Raw genomic sequence first — 27,353 nt, forward strand, 5'->3', positions numbered from 1 at the left:
ACAGACCATTTTTTACAGCATTTTGGAGTTGATTTTGATATCTAAAAAATGGTCACTGTGCTTGACCTGCCCCGACCCGATCATCCCAAACCTCTCATTAGTGTTGCTGTTCGAATTCAGTATAGTGAATTCAAACACCCGAATACTCCCAATTACTGCTGTTCAGCACTCAAACAAGTGGACAGGGTCAGAAGGAGGTCACTTCCCAGCGTGTCACATGACTCCAATACTTTCTCCATCTGGTTCAGAATCAGTGGTTCTTGATTGATTGGTAAAATACGATTCATATTTGTAACAAAGATATAAATGTATTCATGAAATAGTCAAAGATCTTTGTTTTTGTCCCCCAGAAAGGAGGAGGCACCTTGCTCAATAATGTGAAGAACAGGACACACCCTACAGTCAGGAATATGCTGAGATATGTAAGAACCTTTCTGTTATCGTTGGTGAGTCCTGGTTGCAGTATGGGAATATTTGGCCCCAGAGAAGTCCGGACACCCAGGTGGGAGGTGGGGGGTTACCAGAGCTTCAGACCCCTGAGTTTGTCTTGATTTGGTCCAAGATCTCCAGAAGATGTACCACTCTGTAGAAACAAATCTGGTAATTTGGGAACACAGGGATTCCAGAAAAAAAGATAGCATGAGCCAATCTCGGAACATTAGTGGTTTACAATCTACAAAGAAGGAGATGGCCATTAAAAATTCAGATAGGTAAAATTACACGTTCTCCTCAGTCTGACTTGAGTTAGACAGTAACTTTCTCTGATAACTAATTACAAGCCATAAAATTCCTGCTAGGCAGAAAAATGCTTCTGAGTGTAGTGAATCAACTACTGGGTAGTCTAGTTAAAGATAAACTTACTGACTCCTGTTTTATTGATTCTTTCTTACCTCCACCCCCTTTGATGACTCATGCTGTCTAGATTGAACATAGACAGCATGAGTCATAAGAGGAGAGAGGATCAAATGGAAGGTCATTAACAAGCGTGAGTGGCTTAAAGGACCACTACTGCGAAAAATTGTACAATTTTAAATACATATAAATAAGAAGTACAAGCCATAAATACAAAGCCATAAATTACTTTTTCTGCTATGTTGCTGTCACTTACGGCAGGTAGTAGAAATCTGACAGAACCGACAGATTTTGGACTAGTCCATCTCTTCATGGGGGATTCTCAGTATGGCCTTATTTTTTTTTTTATAAAGACACTTCCAGAAAAGGATTTATAAGAGATGCTGGCCAGCCTCCCCATTCACTGCACACTTCTTTGGCAGTTGTACAGAGCAGCTGCCATTCACTAAGTACTTTTGAAAATAAAGAAAACCCTGAGAATCCTCCATGAGGAGATGGGCTAGTCCAAAACCTGTCGGTTCTGTCAGATTTCTACCATCTACTGTAAGTTGCAGAAACATAGGGAAAAAAAGTATTTTAAGGCTCATTTTACTCTGAAAGAAACATACTTCTTATTTGTATGTGTTTACTTGGGTATTAAAGAGAGTCTAAAGCTTTAAAAAATATCTATTTTTGCTTACAATTCCTATGGAGTAGTATGGCGCTAGCTGAAATGCCGCTATCCCTCGGCTGAATGATGCTTCTTTGACCCCCAAATCCCCGGGGCAGAAATCCGGGGATCGCTTCCTGTTAGAGGCAGAGCTTTCCGCTTTAGCTCTGCCTCTGCTGTGTCAATCGGCGCTGATCGCTGCCTCTCCCCGCCCCTCTCAGTCTTCCTTCACAGAGAGGGGTGGGGGAGAGGCGGAGATCTAGGCGCAGATTGACACGCATGGAGGCAGAGCTACAGCGGAAAGCTCTGCCTCTAACAGGAAGCGATCCCCGGATTTCTGCCCCAGGGATTTGGGGGTCAAAGAAGCATCATTCAGCCGCGGGATAGTGGCAATTCAGCTAGCGCCATACTACTCCATAAGGAATTGTAAGTAAAAATAGATATATTTTAAGTTTCAGAGTCTCTTTAAATTTTACGATATTCGCAATAGTGATACTTTAAATGATTTTTTTCTTGTGGCTGGATAAGACAGTCAGAAAGGTGTTCAGTGGAAGCAGCATCTGTGCCATTGTGAAAATTTCTGTTTCTGCATATTACAAAGCAACATGAGTGTTCTTCACTGCAATTCTCCCATATAGTAACTGATTTCCGTGGAAATATACTACTATTCTGTAAATAAATCTCAACCACTGGCAATGGGATTCAGGACTGATCTACATGAGGTGTACAGCTTCTCGCATACGCCATTATATTGGTATAATTTGTAATTCCACAGTAGTAGTTGCCTACTTTGAGGCAGTACTCATTTTGTGGGACTCTGCTTGTTTAGCAGAACTAAAGGAAAATGTGGTGCCAAGGAAATATGGGTGTGGCTTGTGACATCATGCACCAGCGTTCCTGCGTCAAGCCTTGATGCGTAGGGTGAAGATATGAGAGGGAAACCCCAGCAATGTAAGTATGTGCACACTGTTCTGCTGCTCGGGGGCGCAGGGGTCACAGGCAGGCCACATTTGTATTCTTCAAAATGAAACTGGTAAAGGCAGCCTATATATCTGTCACAGCATTGGATGCAGGTGATATATTTTCATGTATGTAACATGCGGTTTTATATTCTTAGGCTAAGGGACAAGCCAAGACTGGCCTGAAAGGAATGAAGAGACGCATTAAACAAAAGGTAGGAAATCAAGGGCCCTCCTTCAACCCAAATATAAGTACCTCTTCATGGGTGGTAATGGTCATGTAAAAACAAGGAACACCAAGAGTGTTCCTGGCTCTTCTACTGACCACATATGCTATTGCTCCGTTGTTATTGCCTGATGAAGCGGGATCAAACCTGCGAAACGCGTTGCATATTTGGAGTTCATAAATAAAATATATTGACAGTCTTTACTACAGTCGTTGTGCGTCTACTTGGAGGAGGTAAGTCCACCACTACCTCCTCTATTTACCAAGAATTTGGTTTTTTAAGCTCATTTAGCTTCCTTTTATCCTTTTGGCGCCTCTGTTCTCCTGCATAATGGTAATGGTCATGTGATCATCTCTATATGTGGATTTACATCACAGGAGCCTATTAGGCACAGATGTCCTGGCACCTTAGACTTCACCCTCTATGAATCTACCACAAGTGTGCTGGCTGGCCCGGCTGTCACTACTCCCTTACATTCCCTGCCCAGCACATGTTTCTCCTCTGTATGTCAGTGTATATAAGCTGTGTTTTTCAGTTTTGGTCAGGAACCAGTCCGACGAAGGCTTTTTATAAGTCGAAAGCTCACTGATTATCCATCTCTAAGTTAGCCAATAAATGGTATCATCCTGATTCAAAACTCCTTGCTTTTACTCATGGCTAACACGGTACAACACTTTACTGCTTCTACAGCACAAGTGGCCATTAGCATTAGGCAGCCAGAGCTATCCTTGGTATTAAGTAGCTAGAGGTGCCCCCAAGTATTAGGTAGCTAGAGGTGCCCCCGACTGAAGGTACACTTGTTAGTGGAATGCAGAGAGCAGGGTGAGTAACCTCCCATTTACACTTTCATCAGGACCATGCGTAGAGAGGGAAGGAGGCACTCAGGGAGAGGGTGAGCCGCCTTTCCATCACCAGACGCCTATAGGCACGAGCCTACAGTGCCTTATGGTAAATCCGGCCCTGCTTTGAATAGTGATAATCACTAATAAACTATTTCCCTCCTCCTACTTGCACCTCTCTGACACTGTCTGTTTTCAGCTCTTGGGGAGGGATGATTCCCATTGGTCTATTCCACACCAATGCAAAGCCTGATGCTTCTGCTGGGGCATTTTTTCCTATGCAGAGACCCGAAAGCAAGGCCACAGCAGAGGTGGAGGGCCCGAGTAAGCGGCGACAGGTCAGTTTTTGCAAAAAGCATGCGGCGAGCAGCCTAGTGAGAATGGCACAGTCTGTTCTCATGGGCTAGCATTGATTCAATTGGCCTCTTCATCAAACTGACCCAGAAAACTCATGCGGGATCCAAACTTGTGTCCTGCCAGTCAGAACTGAACAAAGGGAAAAATCCCGAACGGACTGATGTGAATGGATATTATTGCTTCGCATAGGATCTATTCGGATCCGTTCCGTTCTCATAAACAAAAAGTTTTTACTGGCAGTGTGAAAGGAGCCTTAATCATTATTGCTATTATCTAAATAGTCCCTTCTCCTGTCCTGCTTCCTCCCCTTTCCACCAGTCCCCACTGCCCCAACCTCTCTGCATCTGCCAGAGGCGGGCCCAGCGCCAGGTCAGGTGGCCGGCTGGCTGGCTGCAGATATCAGAATCACAGGACCGGCTGACCAGAATTACAAGTTAGACACATCGTCACACTTAGGACTTAATTCACTAAACCGTGATAACTCAAATATCACGCCTTATCAAAGATATCACACCTTATCAAAGTTAACACACCTTATCAGAGTAGCATAGCGAGAGCTACGAACCCGCAGGGGCTCAGGGCAGGACAAGTGCCATTGGCAATTATCAGGCATAAGTTCTTAGCGCTCGCTATGCTACTCTGATAAGGCATGTCAACTTTAATAGGGTGTGATATCTTTTCATAAGGTGTGATATTTGAGTTATCACGGTTTAGTGAATGAAGCCCTTAATGTATTTCAGCATTCACAACATGTAAAAAGTAGCATAAAGACACTGAACACCTGCCATTCTTGATTCTCATTTAGTGAATCACTTTTTATCCAGTGACTTTCTAGAAAGAGGCTTTCTGTAATTTTGTCTCGGTTCTCTCTCATCCATTGATGTTTGCCAGACACTCACTCAATACATTATTATTATTTAGTATTTATGTAGCGCCAACATCTTCCGCAGCGCTGTACAGAGTGTATTGTCTTGTCACTTAACTGTCCCTCTGAGGAGCTCACAATCCAGGGGTCGAGTGGGGCGTGGACGCGCGTGGACGGCGTCCACTTACTATTTCCCTAGGGTGGACGCCGTCCACGATGGCTTGTGTGGAGGGAGCAGCGCAGTGGAAGGAGAGCTGTGAGCAGCGGTGGAGAAGGCCCCTTCTCTCACCTCGGGGCTCTCCTTCCCTCGCTCTCCCCTCCACAAGTAATGTGCGGGCAGCCAGCAGCGGGCGGGACTTACCTCTCCTCGTTCCGGCGCCGGATCTGCGTGCTGCTGCTCTGGTCTGAACCAGACCAGACTTGCGGCATGCAGATCTGGTGTTCCGACGACGAGGAGAGGTAAGTCCCGCCCGCTGCTGGCTGCCCACACATCACTTGTGGAAGGGGAGAGCGAGGGAAGGAGAGCCCCGAGGTGAGAGAAGGGGGGAGATGGCCCCCTTCTCCACCGCTGCTCACAGCTCTCCGTCTTCTTTGCGCTGCTCTCCTCCTGCTGGGGGGGACACCTGGCTACCTATTCTGGCACATATACCCCCTGACTATATACACTGGGGACATATACCCCCTGGCTACATATACTGGGCACATATACCCCCTGGCTACATATACTGGGGACATATACCCCCTGACTACATATACTAGGCACATATACCCCCTGGCTACATATACTGGGGACATATACCCCCTGGCTAAATATACTGGGGACATATACCCCCTGGCTACATATACTGGGCACATATACCCCCTGGCTACATATACTGGGGACATATACCCCCTGGCTACATATACTGGGGACATATACCCCCTGGCTACATATACTGTAGACATATACCCCCTGGCTACATATACTGGGCACATATACCCGCTGGCTACATATACTGGGGACATATACCCCTGGCTACATATACTGGGACATATACCCCCTGACTACATATACTGGGCACATATACCCCCTGGCTACATATACTGGGCACATATACCCCCTGGCTACATATACTGGGGACATATACCCCCTGACTACATATACTGGGCACATATAACCCCTGGCTACATATACTGGGGACATATACCCCCTGGCTACATATACTGGGGACATATACCCCCTGGCTACATATACTGGGGACATATACCCCCTGGCTACATATACTGGGGACATATACCCCTGGCTACATATACTGGGGACATATACCCCCTGACTACATATACTGGGCACATATACCCCCTGGCTACATATACTGGGCACATATACCCCCTGGCTACATATACTGGGGACATATACCCCCTGACTACATATACTGGGGACATATACCCCCTGACTACATATACTGGGGACATATACCCCCTGACTACATATACTGGGCACATATACCCCCTGACTACATATACTGGGGACATATACCCCCTGGCTACATATACTGGGCACATATACCCCCTGGCTACATATACTGGACACATATACCCCCTGACTACATATACTGGGGACATATACCCCCTGGCTACATATACTGGGCACATATCCCCCTGGCTACATATACTGGGCACATATACCCCTGGCTACATATACTGGGACATATACCCCTGACTACATATACTGGGCACGTATACCCCTTTTGTGGAACCGCTGTTATGTATTTTGGGGAACAGCTGCCAGATTATATGTATTTTAGGGGAACGACTGCTGCCAGATTACGTGTATTTTGGGGAACAGCTGCCAGATTATGTGTATGTTACGGGAACGGCTGCTGCCAGATTACGTGTATTTTGGGGAACAGCTGCCAGATTATGTGTATGTTACGGGAATGGCTGCTGCCAGATTATGCGTATTTTGGGGAAATGCTGCCAGATTGTGTATGTTTGGGGGACCACTGCTGCCAGATTATATGTATTTTGGGTGTTCCGCTGCCAGGTTTCGCATATTTTGCGGAACTGCTTCCAAATTGTGTATGTTGGGGGAACTGCTGCTGCCACATTATCTATTTTGGGGGAACCACTGCCATATTATCTGTATTTGGAGGAACTTCTACCAGATTATGTGTCTTTTTGGTGAAATGCTGTCAGATTACATCTATTTTGGGGGCTACACTACGGCAGAGCTCCAACTTCCCCGGCAGACCTTTTCCTTTTACATCACTGCTAAGGTCATGTGTATTTGGCCCCACCCATGACCACGCCCACAGTGTTTGACCACGCCCATTTCTGGGCACGCCGCGCTTAGCGCTGCGCATGGGTTTTCTAGGTGAGTCCACTCACTTCTTTTCCCAGGACTAGACCCCTGTCACAATTTAGGGGAAGACAATTAAATTATCTGTATCTTTTTAAGATGTGGTAGGAAACTGGAGTGCCACACAGACATGAGGAGAATATACAAACTCCATGCAGATAGTGCCCTTGCTGGGATTGGAACCGGGGACCCAGAGCTGCAAGGCAAGAGAGCTAACCACTACGCCACCATCCTGCCCGATTATTTGCTTCTCTTGGCAGCATCATATGCTCTCTGGTTGATGCCATCAGCAGGTGGTGGCTGATATAGGCTTGACATTTCTGGATTCACCCAACCTTCATGAATATCCTCCAGGGATTGAGATCTGGGTAGAGTAAATGTGGCCGATGGCCATACATTGCTCAATATTCCTGTCGGTTATGTTCCATTCTGCTTGAACATTGGAAATTGGATGAAATCTGGTCGAATTGACCGATTTACTTGATCAGGTCAGATGGAACCTATCGGCCAACGGTCAATCATTAAGGAACTGGCTACTGGTTCACATGATTGTGATCGACACAGATCCGTTTTTGGTTACAGAGCATGGAGGCACAACATTGTTCAGATCGAATGTGAAGGAGCCTTAATCTCGATTTGCAGTGTATGGCCCACTACTCAATTTACTATCAACCACACTGTAGGTGATTGCCCAATAAAGTCGATCTCTTAATCGCCCGATGGAAAATCGAGTAATGCAAGACTACCTTTACTTAATTGCAACTATCAGTGGTTATTTACAAAAAAAAAAAAAGACTAGTTTGCTAATTAGATTTACCTGAGACAGAATTTAGGATTACCAAATCACAGCTTCTAAGTGGCTGATCCAGCTAAATTGGAACTTAATTCAGATATCTTCATTCCGTTTTATGGAAATCCTAAAGATCTGAAGTTTAGAACTCGGTCTCACTTTGCATAGTACTGAAGGGGTTAAGCCTCAGTGTTTCCTGTCTGGGGAAAAAGCAGCAGTGGTGCTCCAGCTCCAGCAGTCTATTCACTGCTGCTGATAAGAGCTAATTAGACACTTTGATCTGAGTAAACTGAGCACAGAAACAGCAGTAGATTTCTTCAGCAACAGTATGTGGAATGAAAACTTTTCATTGTGTGCTGTGGGAGAGTTCTGTTCCACCTCAGTTGTGTTAAAGGGGCACTATGGCGGAAAATTGTAAAATTTTAAATATGTGCAAACAAATACAAATAAGAAGTATGTTTTTTTTTCCAGAGTAAAATGAGCCATAAATTACTTTTCTCCTATGTTGCTATCACTTACAGTAAGTAGAAAAAATCTGACAGAAGCGACAGGTTTTAGACTAGTCCATCCCTTTATGGGGGATTCTCCAGGATTTATTTATTTTTCAAAAGCACTTAGCAAATGGCAGTTGCTCCGTCCAACTGCCAAAAAACTGTGTAGCGAGCAGGAAGGCTGGTCAGCATCATTGTTTAAATCCTTTTTAGGGAATATCTTTATTAAGAATAAAAGCCTTGCTGAGAATCCCCTATGAAGAGATGGACTAGTCCAAAACCTTTCGCTTCTGTCGGATTTCAACTACCTACTGTAAGTGACAGCAACATAGGAGAAAAGTAATGTATGGCTCATTTTACTCTGGAAAAAATGTACTTCTTATTTGCACATATTTTAAATTTTACAATTTTTCGCCATAGTGCCCCTTTAATTGGCAAGGCATGTGATGGTACTGCCGCTAACTTCACCTATTTGGGTAAACCAATTTACAGTGTCAGGAGAATGTTACATCCGTCACTGTCAGTGGCACAGCCATGTTTAATTAAAGGGGCAATACGGCGAAAAATTGTAAAATTTAAAATATGTGCATACATAGACAAATAAGAAGTACGTTTTTTCCAGAGTAAAATGAGCCATAAATTACTTTTCTTCTATGTTGCTGTCACTTACAGTAAGTAGTACAATTCTGACATAAGTGACAGGTTTTAGACTAGTCTATCTCTTAATAGGGGATTCTCAGCAAGTCTTTTATTCTTTATAGAGATATTCCCTAAAAAGGATTTATACAAAGGTGCTGGCCGGCTTCCCTGCTCCCTACACAGTTTTTTGGCAGTTGGACAGATCAACTGCCATTCACTAAGTGCTTTTGAAAATAAATATATCCCTGAGAATCCCCTATAAAGAGATGGACTAGTCCAAAACATGTCACTTCTGTCAGATTTCTACTACCTACTGTAAGTGACAGCAACATAGGAGAAAAGTAATTTATGGCTCATTTTACTCTGGAAAAAATGTACTTCTTATTTGTATATGTTTGTACATAATTTAAATTTTACAGTTTTTGCTGTAGTGCCCCTTTAAGGCTAGAATGTGGACATGTATTTCAGGACCAGCATCAGATCCAGAGAATGGGCTCCTTCAAGTCAGTAGGATCTCCAACAGAGAGCCACGAGAGGCTGCAGGACCGGAGGCCCATCATGCAGCACTTTGGACAGGTGAGAAATGTCACACTTCCTTCCAGGGACAGGACTTAAAGGGAACCAGAGACGTTGGGGGAAAGGTTTTATACATACCTGGGGCTTCCTCCAGCCCCATAAACCTGGATCGCTCCCACGCTGCCGTCCTCCGCTGCCAGTATCCGCCGGTATCGGGTCCCGTCATTGCCGCGAGTCGGCCAGTCGGCCGGCGGACGCGGCCAATTGTCCGAATCACAGGGGCTCCCTCCATATACCTACGCGTGCGGCTGCATACTGCGCATGCGTAAGGGTATGGAGGGAGCCCCTGTGATGCGGACAATTGGCCGCGTCCGCCGGAAGTGACGGGGCCCAGTACCGGCGATACAGGAAGCGGAGGATTGCGGCGTGGGAGCGATCCGTGCTTATGGGGCTGGAGGAAGCCCAAGGTATGTATAAAACCTTTTGCTATTTTTCCCTATCCTTCCTCTCTGGTTCCCTTTAAAGTACTTTTAAGATATCATTTTGTTTTGTCTAACTTGGCTGTTGTCAGAAACCCTGCTTAAAGTGTACCTGAGATGGGGCGCCCGCAATGAAATATACATACCTGAGGCTTTCTTCCAGCCCCCTCTGGCCTGATCGCTCCCACACCGTCCTTTTCTCCCTCTCCGTTCACCCACAACTGGCCCTGGAAAATCCATCAGTTGGGGCCAGTCAGTGCATGCGCAGTCAGGCCAGGCGCACTCCCCTGTCTCTCTCCTATCGCTGGGAGTGTCCTGTGCCTGCGCAGTTGTACTGCACAGGTGCAGAACGCTTCAGGCAACGTGAACACGACGAGAGCGTGGCCACGGCCTGACCGCGCATATGCAGTTGGCCCCGGCCCGGATGACTTTTCAGGGCCAATTGCAGGTGAGCGGAGAGAGAGAAGAGGGCGGCGTGGGAGCAATCAGGCCAGAGGTGGCTGGAGGAAACCCCAGGTATGTATATGTTATTGCTAATCCCCCATATCAGGTTCCCTTTAAACTGGTATGAAACTCAACATTTCCTCTTTGTACTAAAATAATTATTAATAGCATAAAATCTAATACCACAAAAAAATGTGTAGCAGAACAGTATTCAAACAGTTAAACACAACACTTTGTTCTTCGCTGCTTGCTTCAGTGGGCAACTTCTGGCCGCCTCCAAAGAGGTGATAACCTTATCTTTTGTTTACATCCCTTTTTCAGAAACATTTAATAAACATTAGCAAACTGCTGAAACTGAGCTGCACTGTGCTGATAAGCAAAAAGAGCTGAGAAGTGATCAATAGATTTTAATAAATAAATACAGCAGCTATGCAAGAAAAAGCAATGGCAGCTTTTAGAGCAGATAAACTGTACTTTGGGAATTGGTAATTTGTAAACAGACAATATAACTTGTGCACAAAGCAACAATGGTAACTGCACGGGTAATGAAAAAAAGTAGGAAAACACATTTTTATTGAATGTTATGTCAGAATTTTAACCCTCTAGCTTACTGGTGACTTTGTTCTCTTGGAGCCAATTTCTAACAGCCACCAGCAGGTTTCACCCTGCGCCTTTACGAATGAATTAAAGAAAACCTGTAACTTAAAAAAGTTCCTGTGGGGATAGGGTGGGGGAAGCCTCCGGATCCTATTGAGGCTTCCCCTGTCCTCCTGTGTCCCACGGCGGTCTCGCTGGGCCCCTCTGAATAGCGGGGATGTAAATATTTACCTTCCCGGCTCCAGCGCAGGCGCAGTATCGGCTCTCCACTCGGAGATAGGCAGAAATAGCCGATCGCTGTCGGGCCGCTCTACGGCACAGGCGCAAGTCTCCTGCTCCTGCGTAGTAGAGCAGATCTGACAGAGATTGGCTATTTCCGCCTATTTCCGAGCGGAAAGAGCCGCAACAGCACCCCCGCTGGAGCCAGGGAGGGTAAATAAATCAGACAGGAAGTGACTACAGTGTGACCCTCACTGATAAGAAACGTCCCTTTTTATCTCTTTCTTGCTCTCAGAAGCCATTTTCTGCTAGGAAAGTGTTTTATAGTTGGAATTTCTTATCAGTGACAGTCACACTGTAGTCACTTCCTGTCTGAGTCAGGACTGAGTCAGCCACTTACATATCTAATATTTAACTCTTTTAGGCAGAGAGAGAAAAAAAGGAACACAGCATAGTTATTTGTGTGCTGGGCACTGTACATACACATGTCTATCTCATCATGTCACATGTCACTTCGGGTATCCTGTAAGATATTTATTCTTATGTCCCAAATAGAGAGTAGTTCTTTCGGTTGAGAGTTTCTGTTGACTTTTTTGGATTGTGTCTGTTAATATCTTAGGAATAATTGCTGTATAGATATACTGCTCAACAATCTGCCCAGTAGCCTGTTCTGTTTAGTGGAGAGGAAGGCGCCCCGTTGTGGGAAGTATGAGAGTGATTGGCTGGAGAAGAGACCATCAGTGTCCAGGGATATCTGAGGCAATCATGAATGGGTGATGACAGTCTAGTGCAGTGATGGCTAACCTTGGCACTCCAGCTTTTGTGGAACTACAAGTCCTATGAGGCACTGCAATACTCTGACAGATCTAAGCATAACTCGGGGAGGCAGAGGCATGATGGGATTTGTAGTTTTGCCACAGCTGGAGTGCCAAGGTTAGCCATCACTGGTCTAATGTGTGTGGTTTTAACTGGCAAGGCACAGAGCTGGACTGCAAAATGTCACAATTTCTTTATGTTTTGCCAGATATTTCCCTACACAAGTGCCTAAGATAGTGTGGAAAACTATCCATTTGGAGCCTGGTGCTTGTTCACTTGAATTGGTCACAGTAGTTGAAGCGTTATACAAATCTTTATACACATACATATGCCTAAAGCTGCCTCATTATTTGATTACAGTCTCGCCCCAGGAGACCAGGAAAGAAGTACTCAGAGGGCGACTCTTGGGACTCTCAGAGGTAAGTCAGCACACGACGCACACAGATGTGTAACTTTGGCCTATCTGGCATGGGCATTGGCGCCAGGTTTCAGCTCAGTGCCGCCGACAAGGTGGTACTACCAGTACTTCTTTATGGGGCCCTGTTTCAGCTACAGGGGTTGTCCGTTTCCGGTCTTTGCTGTTTATGCTGTTTTTTGTAGCATTGTTTATCCTCTGTATGACTTGAGACATAGGATGTACCTTGAATAATAAACACGGAAACAACGGGAGCCCAGGAGGTGTAGTTGGATCTGCGAATGGAGCAGGAGTAGATAAGCAGTACTCACAAAATTAGATTGCTTAGGTAGGCGACCAACCAACATACCTCCCAACTTTTTGAGATGAGAAAGAGGGACACTTAAGCCTCGCCCATGCCACGCCCCTGATCACGCCCCCAGCACATTCACGCATACCATAAAGATTTCCTAAGAAAAATATGTTGTTTTACCATTAAAACCACACTGGTCCTTTCTATCCTGCTTCATTTTCCTTCATAGTAACATTTTAAAATTAGTAATATATCAATTTAACCTTTTGCCGACCGCGTCACGCCGGTGGGCGTGGCCGCGGCGGCAGCCCCAGGACCGCCTAACGCCAATTGGCGTAAAGTCCTGGGGCCAGCTAATGCAGGAGATCGCGCGCACGATGCGCGCGCATCTCCTGCTTGGGGGGCGGAGCTCCGCCCCGCCTTCAGTCTCCGAGCGGCTACTGCCGCTCGGGAGACTGTTAGACGGCGAGATCGCCGTCTATTTCTGTGTACAGCGCTGCGATCGGCTGCAGCGCTGTACTGGGGACAGCCGTGTCACACGGCTGTCCCCCTGGGGGACAAGAGAGCGATCGGCTCTCATAGGCAGAAGCCTATGACAGCCGATCGCCGTAATTGGCTGGCTGCGGGGAGGGAGGGAGGTAGGGAGGGAACTTTTGTAAACAAACAGTGATTTTTCAATAAAAATCACTAACAATAATATTTATATTAAAAAAAATAAACATGTGGGGGGCGATCAGACCCCACCAACAGAGAGCTCTGTTGGTGGGGAAAAAAGGGGGGGGAGATCACTTGGGTGCTGTGTTGTGCGGCCCTGCAGTTTGGCCTTAAAGCTGCAGTGGCCATTTAAGCAAAAAAAGGCCTGGTCGTTTGGGGGGTTTGACACTGCAGTCTTCAAGAGGTTAAAGGATGGGAATAAAGTTTAGAGTCAAACACATTTTTTAGTTGAGAAATATATATATTTACAAACAAAGAGGGACAAATGAGGAGGAGAGAGGGACTGTCCCCCCAAAAGAGCCTAATGCCTAACCCTTAAAGGGACTCCGAGCAGTGCAGAAACTATGGAAAGATGCACATCATTTTAAAGCTCTCTTTCTCCTCTTTCCAATGATATATAAACCGCCACCCTACGCCTTTTAGTTTTCGCTATTTTCGCGATTGAAATTGCCGCGGCCGCTATTTCGATCGCGAAAATAGAGAAAACTAAAAGGCGTAGGGCGACGATTTAGGTGTCGTCAGAAAGAGGAGAAAAAGAGCTTTAAAATGATATCCATCAAGCCATAGTTATATTGTATTACACAGGGCGACTTTTTGTCAAAGTCAGCAGCTGCATTCAGCAGAATGGAGCTGCTGACACTGGGGAAAGTGTCGTCCTGTGTAATACAATATAACTATGGCTTGATGGATATCATTTTAAAGCTCTCTTTCTCCTCTTTCTGACGACACCTAAATCGTTGCCCTACGCCTTTTAGTTTTCTCTATTTTCGCGATCGAAATCGCGGTCGCGGCAATTTCAATCGCGAAAATAGCGAAAACTAAAAGACGTAGGGTGGTGGTTTATATATCATTGGAAAGAGGAGAAAGAGAGCTTTAAAATGATATGCATCTTTCCATAGTTTCTGCACTGCTCGGAGTCCCTTTAACCCGACACACACACCTAGCTACCCAAGGTTCTGTTTCCACTAGCGGAAATGCGATGTGATAATCGCATCCGCGGATAGTGGAAATGGACCCTTAACCTAATCCCTCCCCCGCAGTCACTTCTGGAAAAAAAAGAAATGAAATTCTCGGGCCCCACCATAGGCGCCTAAAAATATCGGCATTTGGCCTCCTACAGTGTTTACTGGCCACCCAAATTTCAGCTCTGACGCGCAATTACAAATATTTTACATTGGTGCATATAGTGGTGCCCAATTAGTCCACTTGCCGCATGCTCCCACATTTGCTGCTTCGTGCCAGGAGAGTGGGAGTGGCTTCCTCTGCAGAGGGCCATCACCTGACCCCGACCACCTCCTCCCTCTGCTCTCTCCTGTGAGCAGGTTCTGTGTTCTGAGTAAAAGACTGGATGATGACCCCTTCCAGGTCCTCCAGTAGGATGGGGGGGAGGAGTTTGAATGGAATACAGGCTGCACCTGACATTAGCACAGAAATCAACAACACTGCAAACCCAGAAGGTCAGATAATAAAAAATAATAATGCAAAAATGGTTGCGCACAACAGGCCGTCCTACTTACCGGTAGTAGTGTTTCGGCGAATCCTCCAGGACAGCCACCTGAGATTACCATTGAGCCCCTCCCCTGTGGAAACAATGCACATGCAATTAATTAATTACTCCTCTGATCCACCCTCTATATAGTAAGCCTCCTCCTCTACCTCCCTAGTTCATTACCAGAGTAACAGGCTCACCCTTATTCTAGTTTATACTATATCGTATCAATATCCTAGGGCTGGGTACTAAGGCAGCTGTCCTGGAGGATTCGCCGAAACACTACTACCGGTAAGTAGGACGGCCTTTCTCTCATCATCCTCCAGGACAGCCACCTGAGACCAGCGAGAAACTTTTACCTTAGGGTGGGATGACTGCTTGGAGTACTTCTACTATAGGTGCGACACACGCTCCCCTACAGCATAAAAAAAAAACTAGTGCACTGTCCACGGGTGAGTGGAAACAATGAAAGAACTAGGGAGGTAGAGGAGGAGGCTTACTATATAGAGGGTGGATCAGAGGAGTAATTAATTAATTGCATGTGCATTGTTTCCACAGGGGAGGGGCTCAATGGTAATCTCAGGTGGCTGTCCTGGAGGATGATGAGAGAAATTCTGTATTACAAATTATGATATACTAGTGACCTTAACCCGTTTAAAAATGGCTCTAGGTCTGTCATCTCCGCCACATGCCAGCGCACGCGCCCACCCGCCCGGCCCCCTGACCCATCCTGCTCTTGTCCCAGCGGTACATGCGCAGTTCGTTATCAGCAAAGACAGGGACGCAGAGACACATGCTCATTATTATATAGGACTAGTTGACCTAAGCATGTTTAAGAACTGGCTCTAGGTCTCTTCACACCGCCACTGCCGCCAGTCAGTGCATGGGCGCGCACCTGCCGCCCAACCGTGCGGCGCGCACCTGCCGTCCGCAGCGCATGCACACTTCCGCCCTGCTTCCTGTCCCAACGGCTGTCAGGGCTTGACATGGCACAGGGACACTTGTGTTTTATTGTATAGGAATCCACTTAACCAGCTGAGCGGTCTGGACGAGCTCAGCTCGTCCAACACCGCCAGCGGCTGCCGCTCAGGCCCTGCTGGGCCGATTTTGATGAAATAAAAAGCAGCACACGCAGCCGGCACTTTGCCAGCCGCGTGTGCTGCCTGATCGCCGCCGCTCTGCGGCGATTCGCCGCGAGCAGCGGCGAAAGAGGGCCCCCCTAGCCGCCTGAGCCCTGCGCAGCCGGAACAAAAAGTTCCGGCCAGCGCTAAGGGCTGGATCGGAGGCGGCTGACGTCACGACGTCGGCTGACGTCGATGACGTCACTCCGCTCGTCGCTATGGCGACGATATAAGCAAAACAAGGAAGGCCGCTCATTGCGGCCTTCCTTGTTTATTCTGGGCGCCGGAGGCGATCGGAAGATCGCCTCCGGAGCGCCCTCTAGTGGGCTTTCATGCAGCCAACTTTCAGTTGGCTGCATGAAATAGTTTTTTTTTTATTTAAAAAAAACCCTCCCGCAGCCACCCTGGCGATTTAATCAGAACGCCAGGGTGGTTAAAGGACACCTGAAATTAGAGGGATATGGAGGCTGTCATATTTATTTCCTTTTAACCAATAACAGTTACCTGGCAGTCCTGCTGATCCTCTACCTTACAATACTTTTACCCATAGCCCCTGAACAAGCATGCAACAGATCAGGTTTTTGACATCATTGTCAGATCTCACAAGATTAGCTGCATGCTTGTTTCTGGTGTGATTCAGGCACTACTGCAGCCAAATAGATGAGCAGGGTTGCCAGGCACCTGGTATTGTTTAAATGGAAATAAACATGGCAGCCTCCATATACTTCTCGCTTCAGGTTCCCTTTCAAAAAGCACTAGCCTGAAATAGGACCTGGAGCTGCTTATCAAGAGGTCTGTTTCTCTAGTTCAGTGATGGCTAACCTTGGCACTCCAGCTGTGGTCGCACTACAAGTCCCATGAGGCATTACAATACTCTGACAGCTCTAAGCATACCTCGGGGAGGCAGAGGCATGATGGGATTTGTAGTTTTGTCACAGCTGGATTGCCAAGGCTAGCCATCACTGCGTCAAGTTTCTGACTGGTTCGTAAAGTGTGATTCAGACAGCTGGCTAGAGGGAGAAATTGTGGAAATGTAATTTTCGCAATTGAACAGATGATCTGTTATAAAGTTATTTTATTTCTTTCTTTGCTCCATCGCATACAGTGAGGAAGGGGCAAGAGAACCTGGCGACCCCGGTGCCACTGAAGACCACGACTTCCCACTTCTGGATGAGGGTATGGATCTGCTAAATGAGATATTTGAGACGCTGAACACAAGAGCGCCCGGAGGTGACCATGTCCTATATGGAGCCCATAGCTTGGACTGCTTCAGACTGGAGGACAGTCAGTACTTCGGGCAGGTGAGTGATGCACAAGAGCAGTGACCTGCAAACTTGGCTCTCCAGCTGTTAAGGAACTACAAGTCCCACAATGCATTGCAGGAGTCTGACAGCCACAGTCATGATTCATAAAGGCAAATGCATTGTGGGACTTGCAGTTCCTTAAAGCGGATCCGAGATGAAAAACTAAACTATAACAAGTAACTTGTCTATATATCTTATCTAAAGTTTACACAGCAAATCTAGCTGGAAACAGCTTTAATAGAATAGGATTATTTCTTCCTGTGATACAATGACAGCAGCCATGTTGTTTGTAAACATTACACAGAGGCAGGCTTATCTGTATCTTGAGCACTCAGCCTGTGAAAAAAACCTAATCCCCCCTCCTCCTCTGAATTCTCTGGCTAGTAATACCTCACCCTCATGCTGCCTAGACTGAGCTCCCATGAGCCCTTGCTACTGTCTGAAAATGCCTTGGCTCTTTGAAAACCTGTGGGCGAGGCTTGTTTAGTTTATAAGGAATTAGAGTATTAAAACAAAAACAAATAAGTATTTGGCTTGAGGAATGCCCCATAAACAATAGGAAAGGAACACAATTATGCAAGGAGTAAAAGTCCATCTCGGATTCACTTTAAGAGCTGGAGAGCCAAGTTTGTCGATCACTGCACCAGAGCAATGCATGGTTGCTATTTTTCACATGCTACAACCTCCCCTGTGATGCACGTTGTAACTATTACTGTGAGGGAAGTGACTCCGCCAGGGCAAAGTGCAGTTTATATGAAAATGGAATCTTTTGTAATTAGCTTTTCAGATTTACCCAACGTTCTAGTGTGGTGTTCATACATCTGGCCAGTAGATGGCACTCTTATACTTGTTTAACGTATAAGATTATCTATACTGTGTGGGTCGTTGGTTCCTGTTCTGCCTAGCTAAACACACAGAGAGAAGACATAGTTTATGTAGATAGCTGGAAAATCCTGCAAATAAAAGTAGTTTTATGTATTTTTGACTGCTGAACACAGCATAATGACGACGAGGATGACTCTTCTGGCTCTACAACAACCTGCACCTTTTCTTCCACATCTGGGTGAGCCTGAAATGCACTTCACTGCTTGGAATCGGATGTTTGAGGATTACAAAGTTGCAGAATGTCTTACTTGATGCAAGAAAGCACGTTTTGCTAATTGATTGCCTGAAAGCTAGCGTATATGCTACACGTTACCAGTAGCAGACATAACTTGCTTCAGCCCTCACTGCATTAACCTCAGGAGCGGTATGGACGAGCTCAGCTCCTCCATTACCACCAGGGATAGCATGGCCCAAGGAGATTTAAAAGAAAAAAAAAAACTTTTTGTACATCATGTAGCTAGCACTTGTCTGATTTTCAGCATGAAACCTTGCAGGCAAAGGCCTAGTGACATTGGCCTCAATTCACTAAGATCATGCTGGAGATAAGGCAAGAGAAAACTTAAGGTGTAGAGATACGTTTTCTCAGTGAGAGAGTTATCTTATCACTCCAGTCATCAAGTTAGCTCCTCTGTAGTTATTTTCACATGCAGTTAATTAACAGCTCATCTTTAACTTTAGAATTATGTAGTTATTTTAAGGATTGAAATGTTAACTTTAGAGATCTATCCTTAACTTAAAGACAGAAGAGTTAAAGGATACCACAACTGACATGTTGAGATAGACATGTGTATGTACAGTGCCTAGCACACAAATACCTATGCTGTGTTCCTTTTTTTCTTCCTCTGTCTAAAAGAGTTAAATATCAGGTATGTAAGTGGCTGACTCAGTCCTGACTCAGACAGGAAGTGACTACAGTGTGACCCTCACTGATAAGAAATTCCACCTACAAAATACTTTCCTAGCAGAAAATGGCTTCTGAGAGCAAGAAAGAGATAAAAAAAAAGAGGAATTTCTTATCAGTGAGGGTCACACTGTAGTCACTTCCTGTCTGAGTCAGGACTGAGTCAGCCACTTACATACCTGATTTTTAACTCTTTCAGAGAGAGAAAGAAGAAAAAGGAACACAGCAGAGTTATTTGTGTGCTAGGCACTGTACATAAACATGTATATGTCATTATGTCACATTTCAGTTGTGGTATCCCTTAAGTTTACTACATGCCTTATCACCATAGTGAGAACTTTAGAAACATTAACTGCTTAAGCCTATCTAGACAAACATTCTCGTCCAGATAGGCTGAGCTTGCTTCCGCGCGCGCTCCCGCCACCGGCCGTTAGCCCAGCGATCAATGAATGGGATTATAGCTCCCATTCATTGATCGAAGTACCCCGCAGAAAGACAGCCTCTTATCAGAGGCTGCGTTTTTTGAGTAAAAAAAAAAAATTTCTCGTCCTCATTCATGTTCCTGAAAGCGTGATTGTACGCTTCCAGGACTTTTTGACTGTGGACATCTTGTGGCCAAATAGTAAAACTACACCCACATCCATTTTTTATTAAATACATTATTTTACATTTAAAATTAGCTGTTTAACTCCCACACCAAAATTACCCAAATAAAATTTTTAATAAAAAATTTTTAAAAAAAATACAATAAACAAATATTTACCTAAGGGTCTGAACTTATTAAATATGCATGTCAAAGGAGTATATTAATATAATTTTTTTAATTATGGGCTTGTAAATAGTGATGGACGCAAATTGAAAAAATGCACCTTTATTTCCAAATAAAATATCGGCGCCATACATTGTGAGAGGGACATAATTTAAATGGTGTAATAAGCGGGACAAATGGGCAAATAAAATACATGGGTTTTAAAGGGAACCAGAGATGAAGCACCCTCATGTATTTTACCATATATATCAATCAATGGGAACATGACAGTAAACACCTACCCTGCTTGCGGTTTCATTTTTCTCTGCTAAATCTGCCTGTTATCAGCCCTGATAAGAATCCCCGGCTGAGCATTCAGTCTAGCTTTCACCTGACTGATTATAGCTGAGTCAGTCTTCTGTGATGTCTTTTCAAGCCCAAGCCTGCCCCCTTGTGGCTGTGCTTTGCTGCTTCGAGGATAAATAGCAAAGCAGAGCCACAAGGGGGCAGCCTTGGGCTTGAAAAGACATCACAGATGACTGACTCAGCTATGTAACGATCGGTGAAGCACAGAGAGGATCTGATTACCGGTGATCTGCAGTATCACTGGGAATACAGATGTATACCAGATTATACGTGATCTGCAGTATCACCGATAATCCGATATACTAGCTAACCTCTGTTCACCTGAGTAGAGTGTAGTGTTTGGTGAGACAGTAACACTTTGAGGACTAAGCCTCAGTGCAGCAAGGGGTACTGCACAGATTCCTTCCGCAGACCTGAGCTCTCCAAGACAGGAGGAGTCAGACTGACAGTAGGAAGGATGTCTGGAAGTGACCCTCAGTAGGAAGGGTCGCTAACAGAGTGAGGAACCGCCTCTAACGGTAAGGTCGGTTCTCGAGGTCGGACAAGCCAGGTCGTACACACACGGACAGATACAGTACAGGATCACGAGACAAAGGCGGAGTCTAAGTACAGGCAGGGTTCGGCAACGGGGTATCAGATATATCGAGGTACAGAATCAGGAGGCTGAGGCGGAGTCTAGGAACGAGCAGGACCGGATTTGTACTTTTTACCGCCCTAGGCCTGCTGTCACCAGCTGCCCCCCCCACCCGCCCCCCCACACACACACATCAATATATGAACGCAAAACACAATATTCCTCCCCCCCACCTCAACAGAAAACATAGATCCATATTCTAGCACTGGGTCCCTCTCTGATCAAATAGGTTTTGACCAGAGAGGGACCCAAAAGGGCAAGCGCAAGTTAGGTCCGTGCATGCCTAGTAGAACTAAGGCACTTAGATTTTTTTTTTCTCCATGAACAAGCACTTTATTTTACTGGACATGTAAGGACCTTACTTGCCCATGGCAAGTACAATTACAGTCACACTTACGCACTGAATAAATCTATTAAACCAGAGAGTGATACAGTATTGGAGCTGGGGGGGGGGGGGGGGGTGGGAAGGAGTAGTAACTGAAGAGGTGGTCAGTGGGAGGAGGGATCAGCAAGGTTGGGGTGAGGAAAGAGAAGATAAAGGGGGGAAGTCAGAACTGAGGTAAGATTTAAGGGAATAGCCAGGGCCAGCGTTTTCATAGCGGCAAACTGAAAACCACTCCCTGCATGTCCCCCTCTATAGAGACACTACAGCTCAGCTGCTAGCATGCTCCTATACCTCCACAGAGGCACTACAGCTCCCAGGATGCTCCTCCCCTTCCAGAGGCACTGCAGTTTCCAACATGCCCCTCCATCACCATATAGCACTGGGTTGACCACCAGGGCCCCAGAGCTGGCTGCTGGATTACCCATTGTGAACAGTGGTCCCCTGAGATACCTGTAGAGTATTTACAGTGGAGCGCAATCCCTCCATCTGTGTGCGTCATCCTTATAGGCCCCTCATCGACTGGCGGCACGTACATACTCATGTGCCGCTTGGTTACAGAGATGAGGTGCCTGTGAGGATAAAGCACAGTGGAGCATTCAGGTAAGGACAGGTAAGTGCGGAGTGCTAGGAATACTCTGCAGAAGTTCTGGGGGGCCACTTATCACTTTGGGGAAGACCAGGGTGGGTTCGTGGAGTGGCATGCTTGGAACTGAAGTGCCTTTATAATTGTGGGTTAGTCTTGCTGGAAGCTATGTTGCCTTTAAAGAGGAGGAGGGGCATCCTGGGAGCAGTAGTGCCTCTATGGAGGAGAGAAGGACCTTCTTGCTGGGACCTATATTGCCTCTATAGAGGGGAAGGAGCATGCTGGGAGTAGTAGTGCCTCTGTGGAGACAGGGTTCTTGCTGGGAGTTACAATATATTGCCACTATAGAGGGGAAGGAGTATGCTGGAAGTAGTAGTGCCTCTGTGAACGGGCATGATGGAAGGAGTAGTGCCTCTTTGCAGTGGGGGGACATGCTGAGGTGAGGGAGGGGACAAAAGGACCACCTAATGCTGCTTCTGGGGGGGAGGGGTGTAGTAAAAAAACATGCAGTAACCACACTAACTCACAAGAATGACGTTGCAGCAGAAGTTATCCCCAGTCAGGAAACAGATCATCCAGTTTCCTAAATCGTGGTGTGAGACCTCTCATCTGTACACTGGGGAAGGCTGCACAGAGTGCCTTGCTTCTCCACGTGTGAGCTTCGTCCCGCTCAGCTGATCACTCTCTCCCTCCCCCGCACTTTGCTGTCGGGACTCGGAGGAGAGGAGAGAGATGGATGGGACAAATAGCTGCCTGCTGTGGTCCTCCAGATTTGTGCATGGAGGTCTCACTCTGACTCTGGCTGTGCCCCAGCAGCATAGCGCGAGAGCTCCTTACAAGCTGCAGACGCTGTTCCTGCGCTCCCATCAGCTGATCGGCTACTTTGCTCTGGACTCCTCTGTAGCTGCCTGCACACAGACACACGCATGCATGCAAGGGTGCAGCGTGCAAAGCGGGCGGCTGCGGACGGAGAGAAAAGCAGACCTCTGTCCCATTGTGGGGATTGGAAATGTCGCCTTCGGCTCCCCACCCGCCCCAAACATTGTTCCGCCCTAGGAACTGGCCTAGGAGGCCTGCCCCTAAATCCGGTCCTGGGAACGAGCCGGGATTCGGCAACAGAGTATCAGAAATATCGAGGTACAAGATCAGAGTTCAGGAGGGTAGTCAAGGCAGGCAAAAGTTATAACAAATAAATACAATCAAACTAGTACTTTAGCTATCAACAGAATCTAGCTAAGTGTAGGATTACAGCTCCAGCTGGTCCCGGCACACTTGCGGATCTGACTACGGATCTGGGTGCTCCCACATATGTGATCGCACGCCAGACAAAGAGCAAGTGAACAGCCAGCAGTATATATACACAAGGACCTCTCCAGGACCTCCCTAATTGCTGGACCAATGAGAGTAGTGGAAAATGTCAGCTGACCCGCCTGGTCAGCTGACTCACTTCTGGCTGTTATTTAAACTCAGCCTCTGTGCTCGCGCGCGCGTGTAACTCTGAATCCTGGTGGACTATCAGTCCCAGCCACACCAGTACTGTTTTGCAATGTATCTAGTGAACCAAGTGCAGGAGCCGCCTCCAATGCGGATTCCGCCGTAACCAATGCGGATTCCGCCGCTCTGCCTATGCGGCATGCAGCGTCTTTTCCGCGTTGTGGCGCCCTGCTGGACGCGGAAACAGCCGCCTCACCTTGAGAGGCAGCGGCTTTTCCGCGTTTCATCACAAGCTATAATCATTCCGGGAAAAGCTAGACTGAATGCTCAGTTGGGGATTCTTATCAGGGCTGACAACAAGCAGATTTAGCAGAGAAGAATGAAACAAAGAGCAGGGCAGGTGTTTACTGTCATGTTCCCACTGATATATATGGTAAAATACATGAGGGGGCTTCGTCTCTGGTTCTCTTTAATTACGGTAGCATGTATTCATTTCAAACTATAATGGCCAAAAACAGAAATTATTTTTTTCCATTTCTTTCTTAATATTCCTGGTAAAATGGATTTAGAATAAAATAATTCTTAGCAAAATGTATCACTCAAAGAAAGCCTAATTGGTGGTGGAAAAAACAAGATAATGATCAATTCATTGTGATGAGTAGTGATAAAGTTATTGGCAAATGAATGGGAGGTGAAAATTGCTCAGATGCAAAAAAAAAAATGAACAACCCTGTGGGCTGAAGTGGTTAAAGACAGGAGATAATCTTAGTGAATAGAGGCCAGAAGAGTTAACTTTAGGTTTGCCTGAGGTAAAAGGTTTCCTGAATACTACATGCCTTATCACCATGGTGATAACTCTAGAAACGTTATTAAAGACAGGAGATAACCTTAGTGAATTGAGGCCTGTCTTGCCTCCCCTGGTGCTTTCCCCCCATAGTGTGAAATGTGCCATCTACAGGCCCGATGTACAGTACACACATACAATCATCTCCCATAGGCATCAGTATTTGATACCTCAGATGACAGTTCAGGGCTGAATGGTTCTAGCAACACATTCTGTTACTATGGAGGAAAGAGGAGGGACAACACAGCACAGGGCATCACCGAGAAACGTATGGTGGGCATGCAAGTTCAGTGATGCATCAGAATGGCTGTACACAGGCTAGATTCTCTGCAGAGACAGCCCCAAAAGCTGTGTCTGTTGAATTTAGTATAGCATGTGTGTGAAGCTCCTTTCCATACACATGGGGGGGAGAAACTATTTTTGCCCTTGCAAATGGTTTTTATCATGGTCAGGTGTGAGTTTATTTAAAAATTAAGTTGTTGTTCCTACATCACCAGCTGTGTTTATAATGAGAAGTGGTCCCCTCTAGTTAAAAATGTCTACTTTGTCATGTCTTGATTTTACCATTGGCACATAGATAACATTCCTTCCTTCCTTCCAGTTCCAGTCCAGTGAGGAAGATCTGCAGTTGACTATGAGCCAACCCCGAGACTCCAACCTCTGGTACCTGCAGGAAGTTGATGAAGGTAGCTTGGACGACCTAGAATCTTTAGAGGACAATTCTTCGATTCCAGACAACCTATCAAGTGCCTCGGAGTACACTTCCCACAGCATGGAAGTGGCAACATCAGATATCACATCAACCAATGAACAAACCACCTCTCTGACTACGGAGGACATCACACCAATGCCTGAAATTCCTTCTGAAATGCCAAATACTTGTTCCTCTACCACAGGAACAATTACATCTTCGGAGGTTCTGCCTTCCGACACAGAAGACACGTTACAGACGCCTTCAGACTCAAGCGAGGTCAAAATAACTCCTCCAGCCCCCGAGACTGAAATTCTTGCTACTAAGAATGAAGAGAGTACAAAAAAGAAGAACATTTTGAGTACTCTGCCAAGGGAATATACAGCAATGAGAAATGCCTCCAGTGGAACTCCATTTATGGTATCTGGGCCCAGTGTGCGATCGGTAGTCTCTCGTTTCCAAGTGGGAACTTTAGATCCAAGAATGGTGTGGACGGGAACTAGAAGGGAGTCAGAAGAGGCAGAGAGATTAGCGCCCACTTTTCGCTCGTTTAACACCATGAGGCCCATCTCTCAGGCATACAACAGCCCCAAATCCAGTTTGCCTGCACAACGCATTGGCCCTGTTTTTCTTAGAACCAATAGCACACCCAAAATGGCTATACCGGTACCAAGCAGCTTCACATCCGATTCAGGCAGTGCATTCAGGTCCGCACAAGATGTCCTAGGCACAACTCCAGAAAAGGCTGACAGAATAGGTGATGAGGAGGAATGTAATAAGGTACAGTCTCCTCTGGCTACAGAGTTGCCGCTATCCTCTCTACCCAAAGTCTCTGAACTGAAGAAAAAGTTTGAAGGCTAAAAACTTTGACAACGAATATTGTGAACATTTGGTGGTATGATGTAGGGATCCATCTGAAAATGGCGCACGGTGTTGCCGCTAATCCATTTGCAGCTTATCGCTATTTAACGTTAAAGCCTTATTGTTATTTAGCGTTAAAGTCTTATCGTTATTTAGCGTTCACACACAGAACCCTCTCTGTACCTATCCCTAACCCCCCCTGGTGGTGCCTGACCCTAACCCCCCCCTGGTGGTGCCTAACTCTAAGACCAGCCTGGTGGTGCCTAACCCTAACCACCCCCCTGGTGGTGCCTAACCCTAAGACCCACCTGGTGGTGCCTAACCCTAACCTTGACAGTGTTACATTAAATCCATTCACCGTTTTGCAGTTAAATAACATCTGCAGTTTGGCTTATGTAGGGCGCTATTGGTAAATAATGTTACTGTGCGCAATAACGTCTGCTGTTTGGCAAATGAACGGCACTATTGATAAATAACGTTAGTGTGTGCTGTTTTTCTACTTTTTTCCCTGTGCGCCATTATTATGCAGTACTAACGATAAATAGCGATAAGCATATCTTTTTAATGCGGCGCCATTTTTATGCATAGGCGCTGTGCGCCATTATTCACTGATCCGTGATGTAGAGTGTGTGTTACACCAATGACTTGTACACCAGAACTAGGTTAACAATACTGGACCTGTAGGATGCAATAATTTTTATTAAACGGATGTTACGTAACTGAAAGTAGTGTAATATGAAGCAGTACAACAGTCAGACAATACTGATCAGGACTTTCTACTCAAAATACTCCATTTCCAGATCATTCGTAAAGGATAAAAAGCTGATTTAGTGTAATACTGCACATATGTCAACAGTCCTACCACCGCAGCACACGCATGGTGTGCAAACACTGCAAGTGTGACCATCCTCACTCCAAGTCCAACCCCCCTACACACACAGGCTCACCAAATCCCTGCAGGTACGGCACACAACAACAACAACAACAACAACAACATTAATCAACTTTGCAGTCTCTGGCTCACTAGATCCTCATGAGTCAGGGGTTTCAAGTCAAATTTAACAAAGAAGAATACAAAAGGGGAAAAAAAACTTTTTAATAAAATGTTTTTATTTTATTGTGTTTACAATTAAGTAAAAATGACATGATTGATACAAAACAGGTTAGACACGTACATTTGATCTGAGTAGTCGATGTGTATTTGGCGATAAGGATGAGTGGGTGAGCTCCAAGCATGGAACAGTGAAGGCACCCGAGGTTAGAAGGCCTCTCTTGTATTGGCTCCTATAGTTCTAGACCTGTGTGGGGCCGATGACTGGGAGTGCTTAAGAATGTGGATACCTTCTGCCCAGAAAGTACAGCAGCAACTCCGAAATCATTACATGTAACAGATGTCTCTACATCCCCCACATCCTCAGCGAGTGTTTACTCAGAGTAAAGGAAGCTGACCAGAGGGGCCATTTTGTGCATCAAAGAAAGACCAGAAAACATCAATGTGGTTATACTGATAGGGCAGTAGTATCAAACTCAAAAACAAAGTGCCCCCATCCTATAAAGTTGCCAAGTGTTTAATGGCATCCCTCCCCAAATTTTTAACCACTTGCCGACC

The 27,353-nt window shown here is 45.9% G+C and overlaps 1 protein-coding gene across 3 annotated transcripts in view; it reads left to right on the top strand.

Annotated features, from left to right (window-relative positions):
* The window catches only part of LOC137562612 (DENN domain-containing protein 1B-like), a 100,508-nt gene extending 74,030 nt beyond the window's left edge, over positions 1 to 26,478 (top strand). For 2 of the 3 annotated variants that reach the window (XM_068274116.1, XM_068274117.1), the window contains exons 17-22: positions 351 to 446; positions 2,619 to 2,675; positions 9,475 to 9,582; positions 12,438 to 12,496; positions 17,214 to 17,409; positions 24,794 to 26,478. In XM_068274116.1, coding sequence (XP_068130217.1) covers positions 351 to 446; positions 2,619 to 2,675; positions 9,475 to 9,582; positions 12,438 to 12,496; positions 17,214 to 17,409; positions 24,794 to 25,744 — 1,467 coding nt within the window. In that variant the 3' untranslated portion in view covers positions 25,745 to 26,478. The remainder of the gene's footprint in view (positions 1 to 350; positions 447 to 2,618; positions 2,676 to 9,474; positions 9,583 to 12,437; positions 12,497 to 17,213; positions 17,410 to 24,793) is intronic. The other variant, XM_068274118.1, reaches the window with a different exon arrangement.
* Positions 26,479 to 27,353: the final 875 nt, after the last annotated feature.

Source organism: Hyperolius riggenbachi, chromosome 3 (genome assembly GCF_040937935.1).
Source record: "Hyperolius riggenbachi isolate aHypRig1 chromosome 3, aHypRig1.pri, whole genome shotgun sequence".
NCBI classification, from domain to species: Eukaryota; Metazoa; Chordata; class Amphibia; order Anura; family Hyperoliidae; genus Hyperolius; species Hyperolius riggenbachi.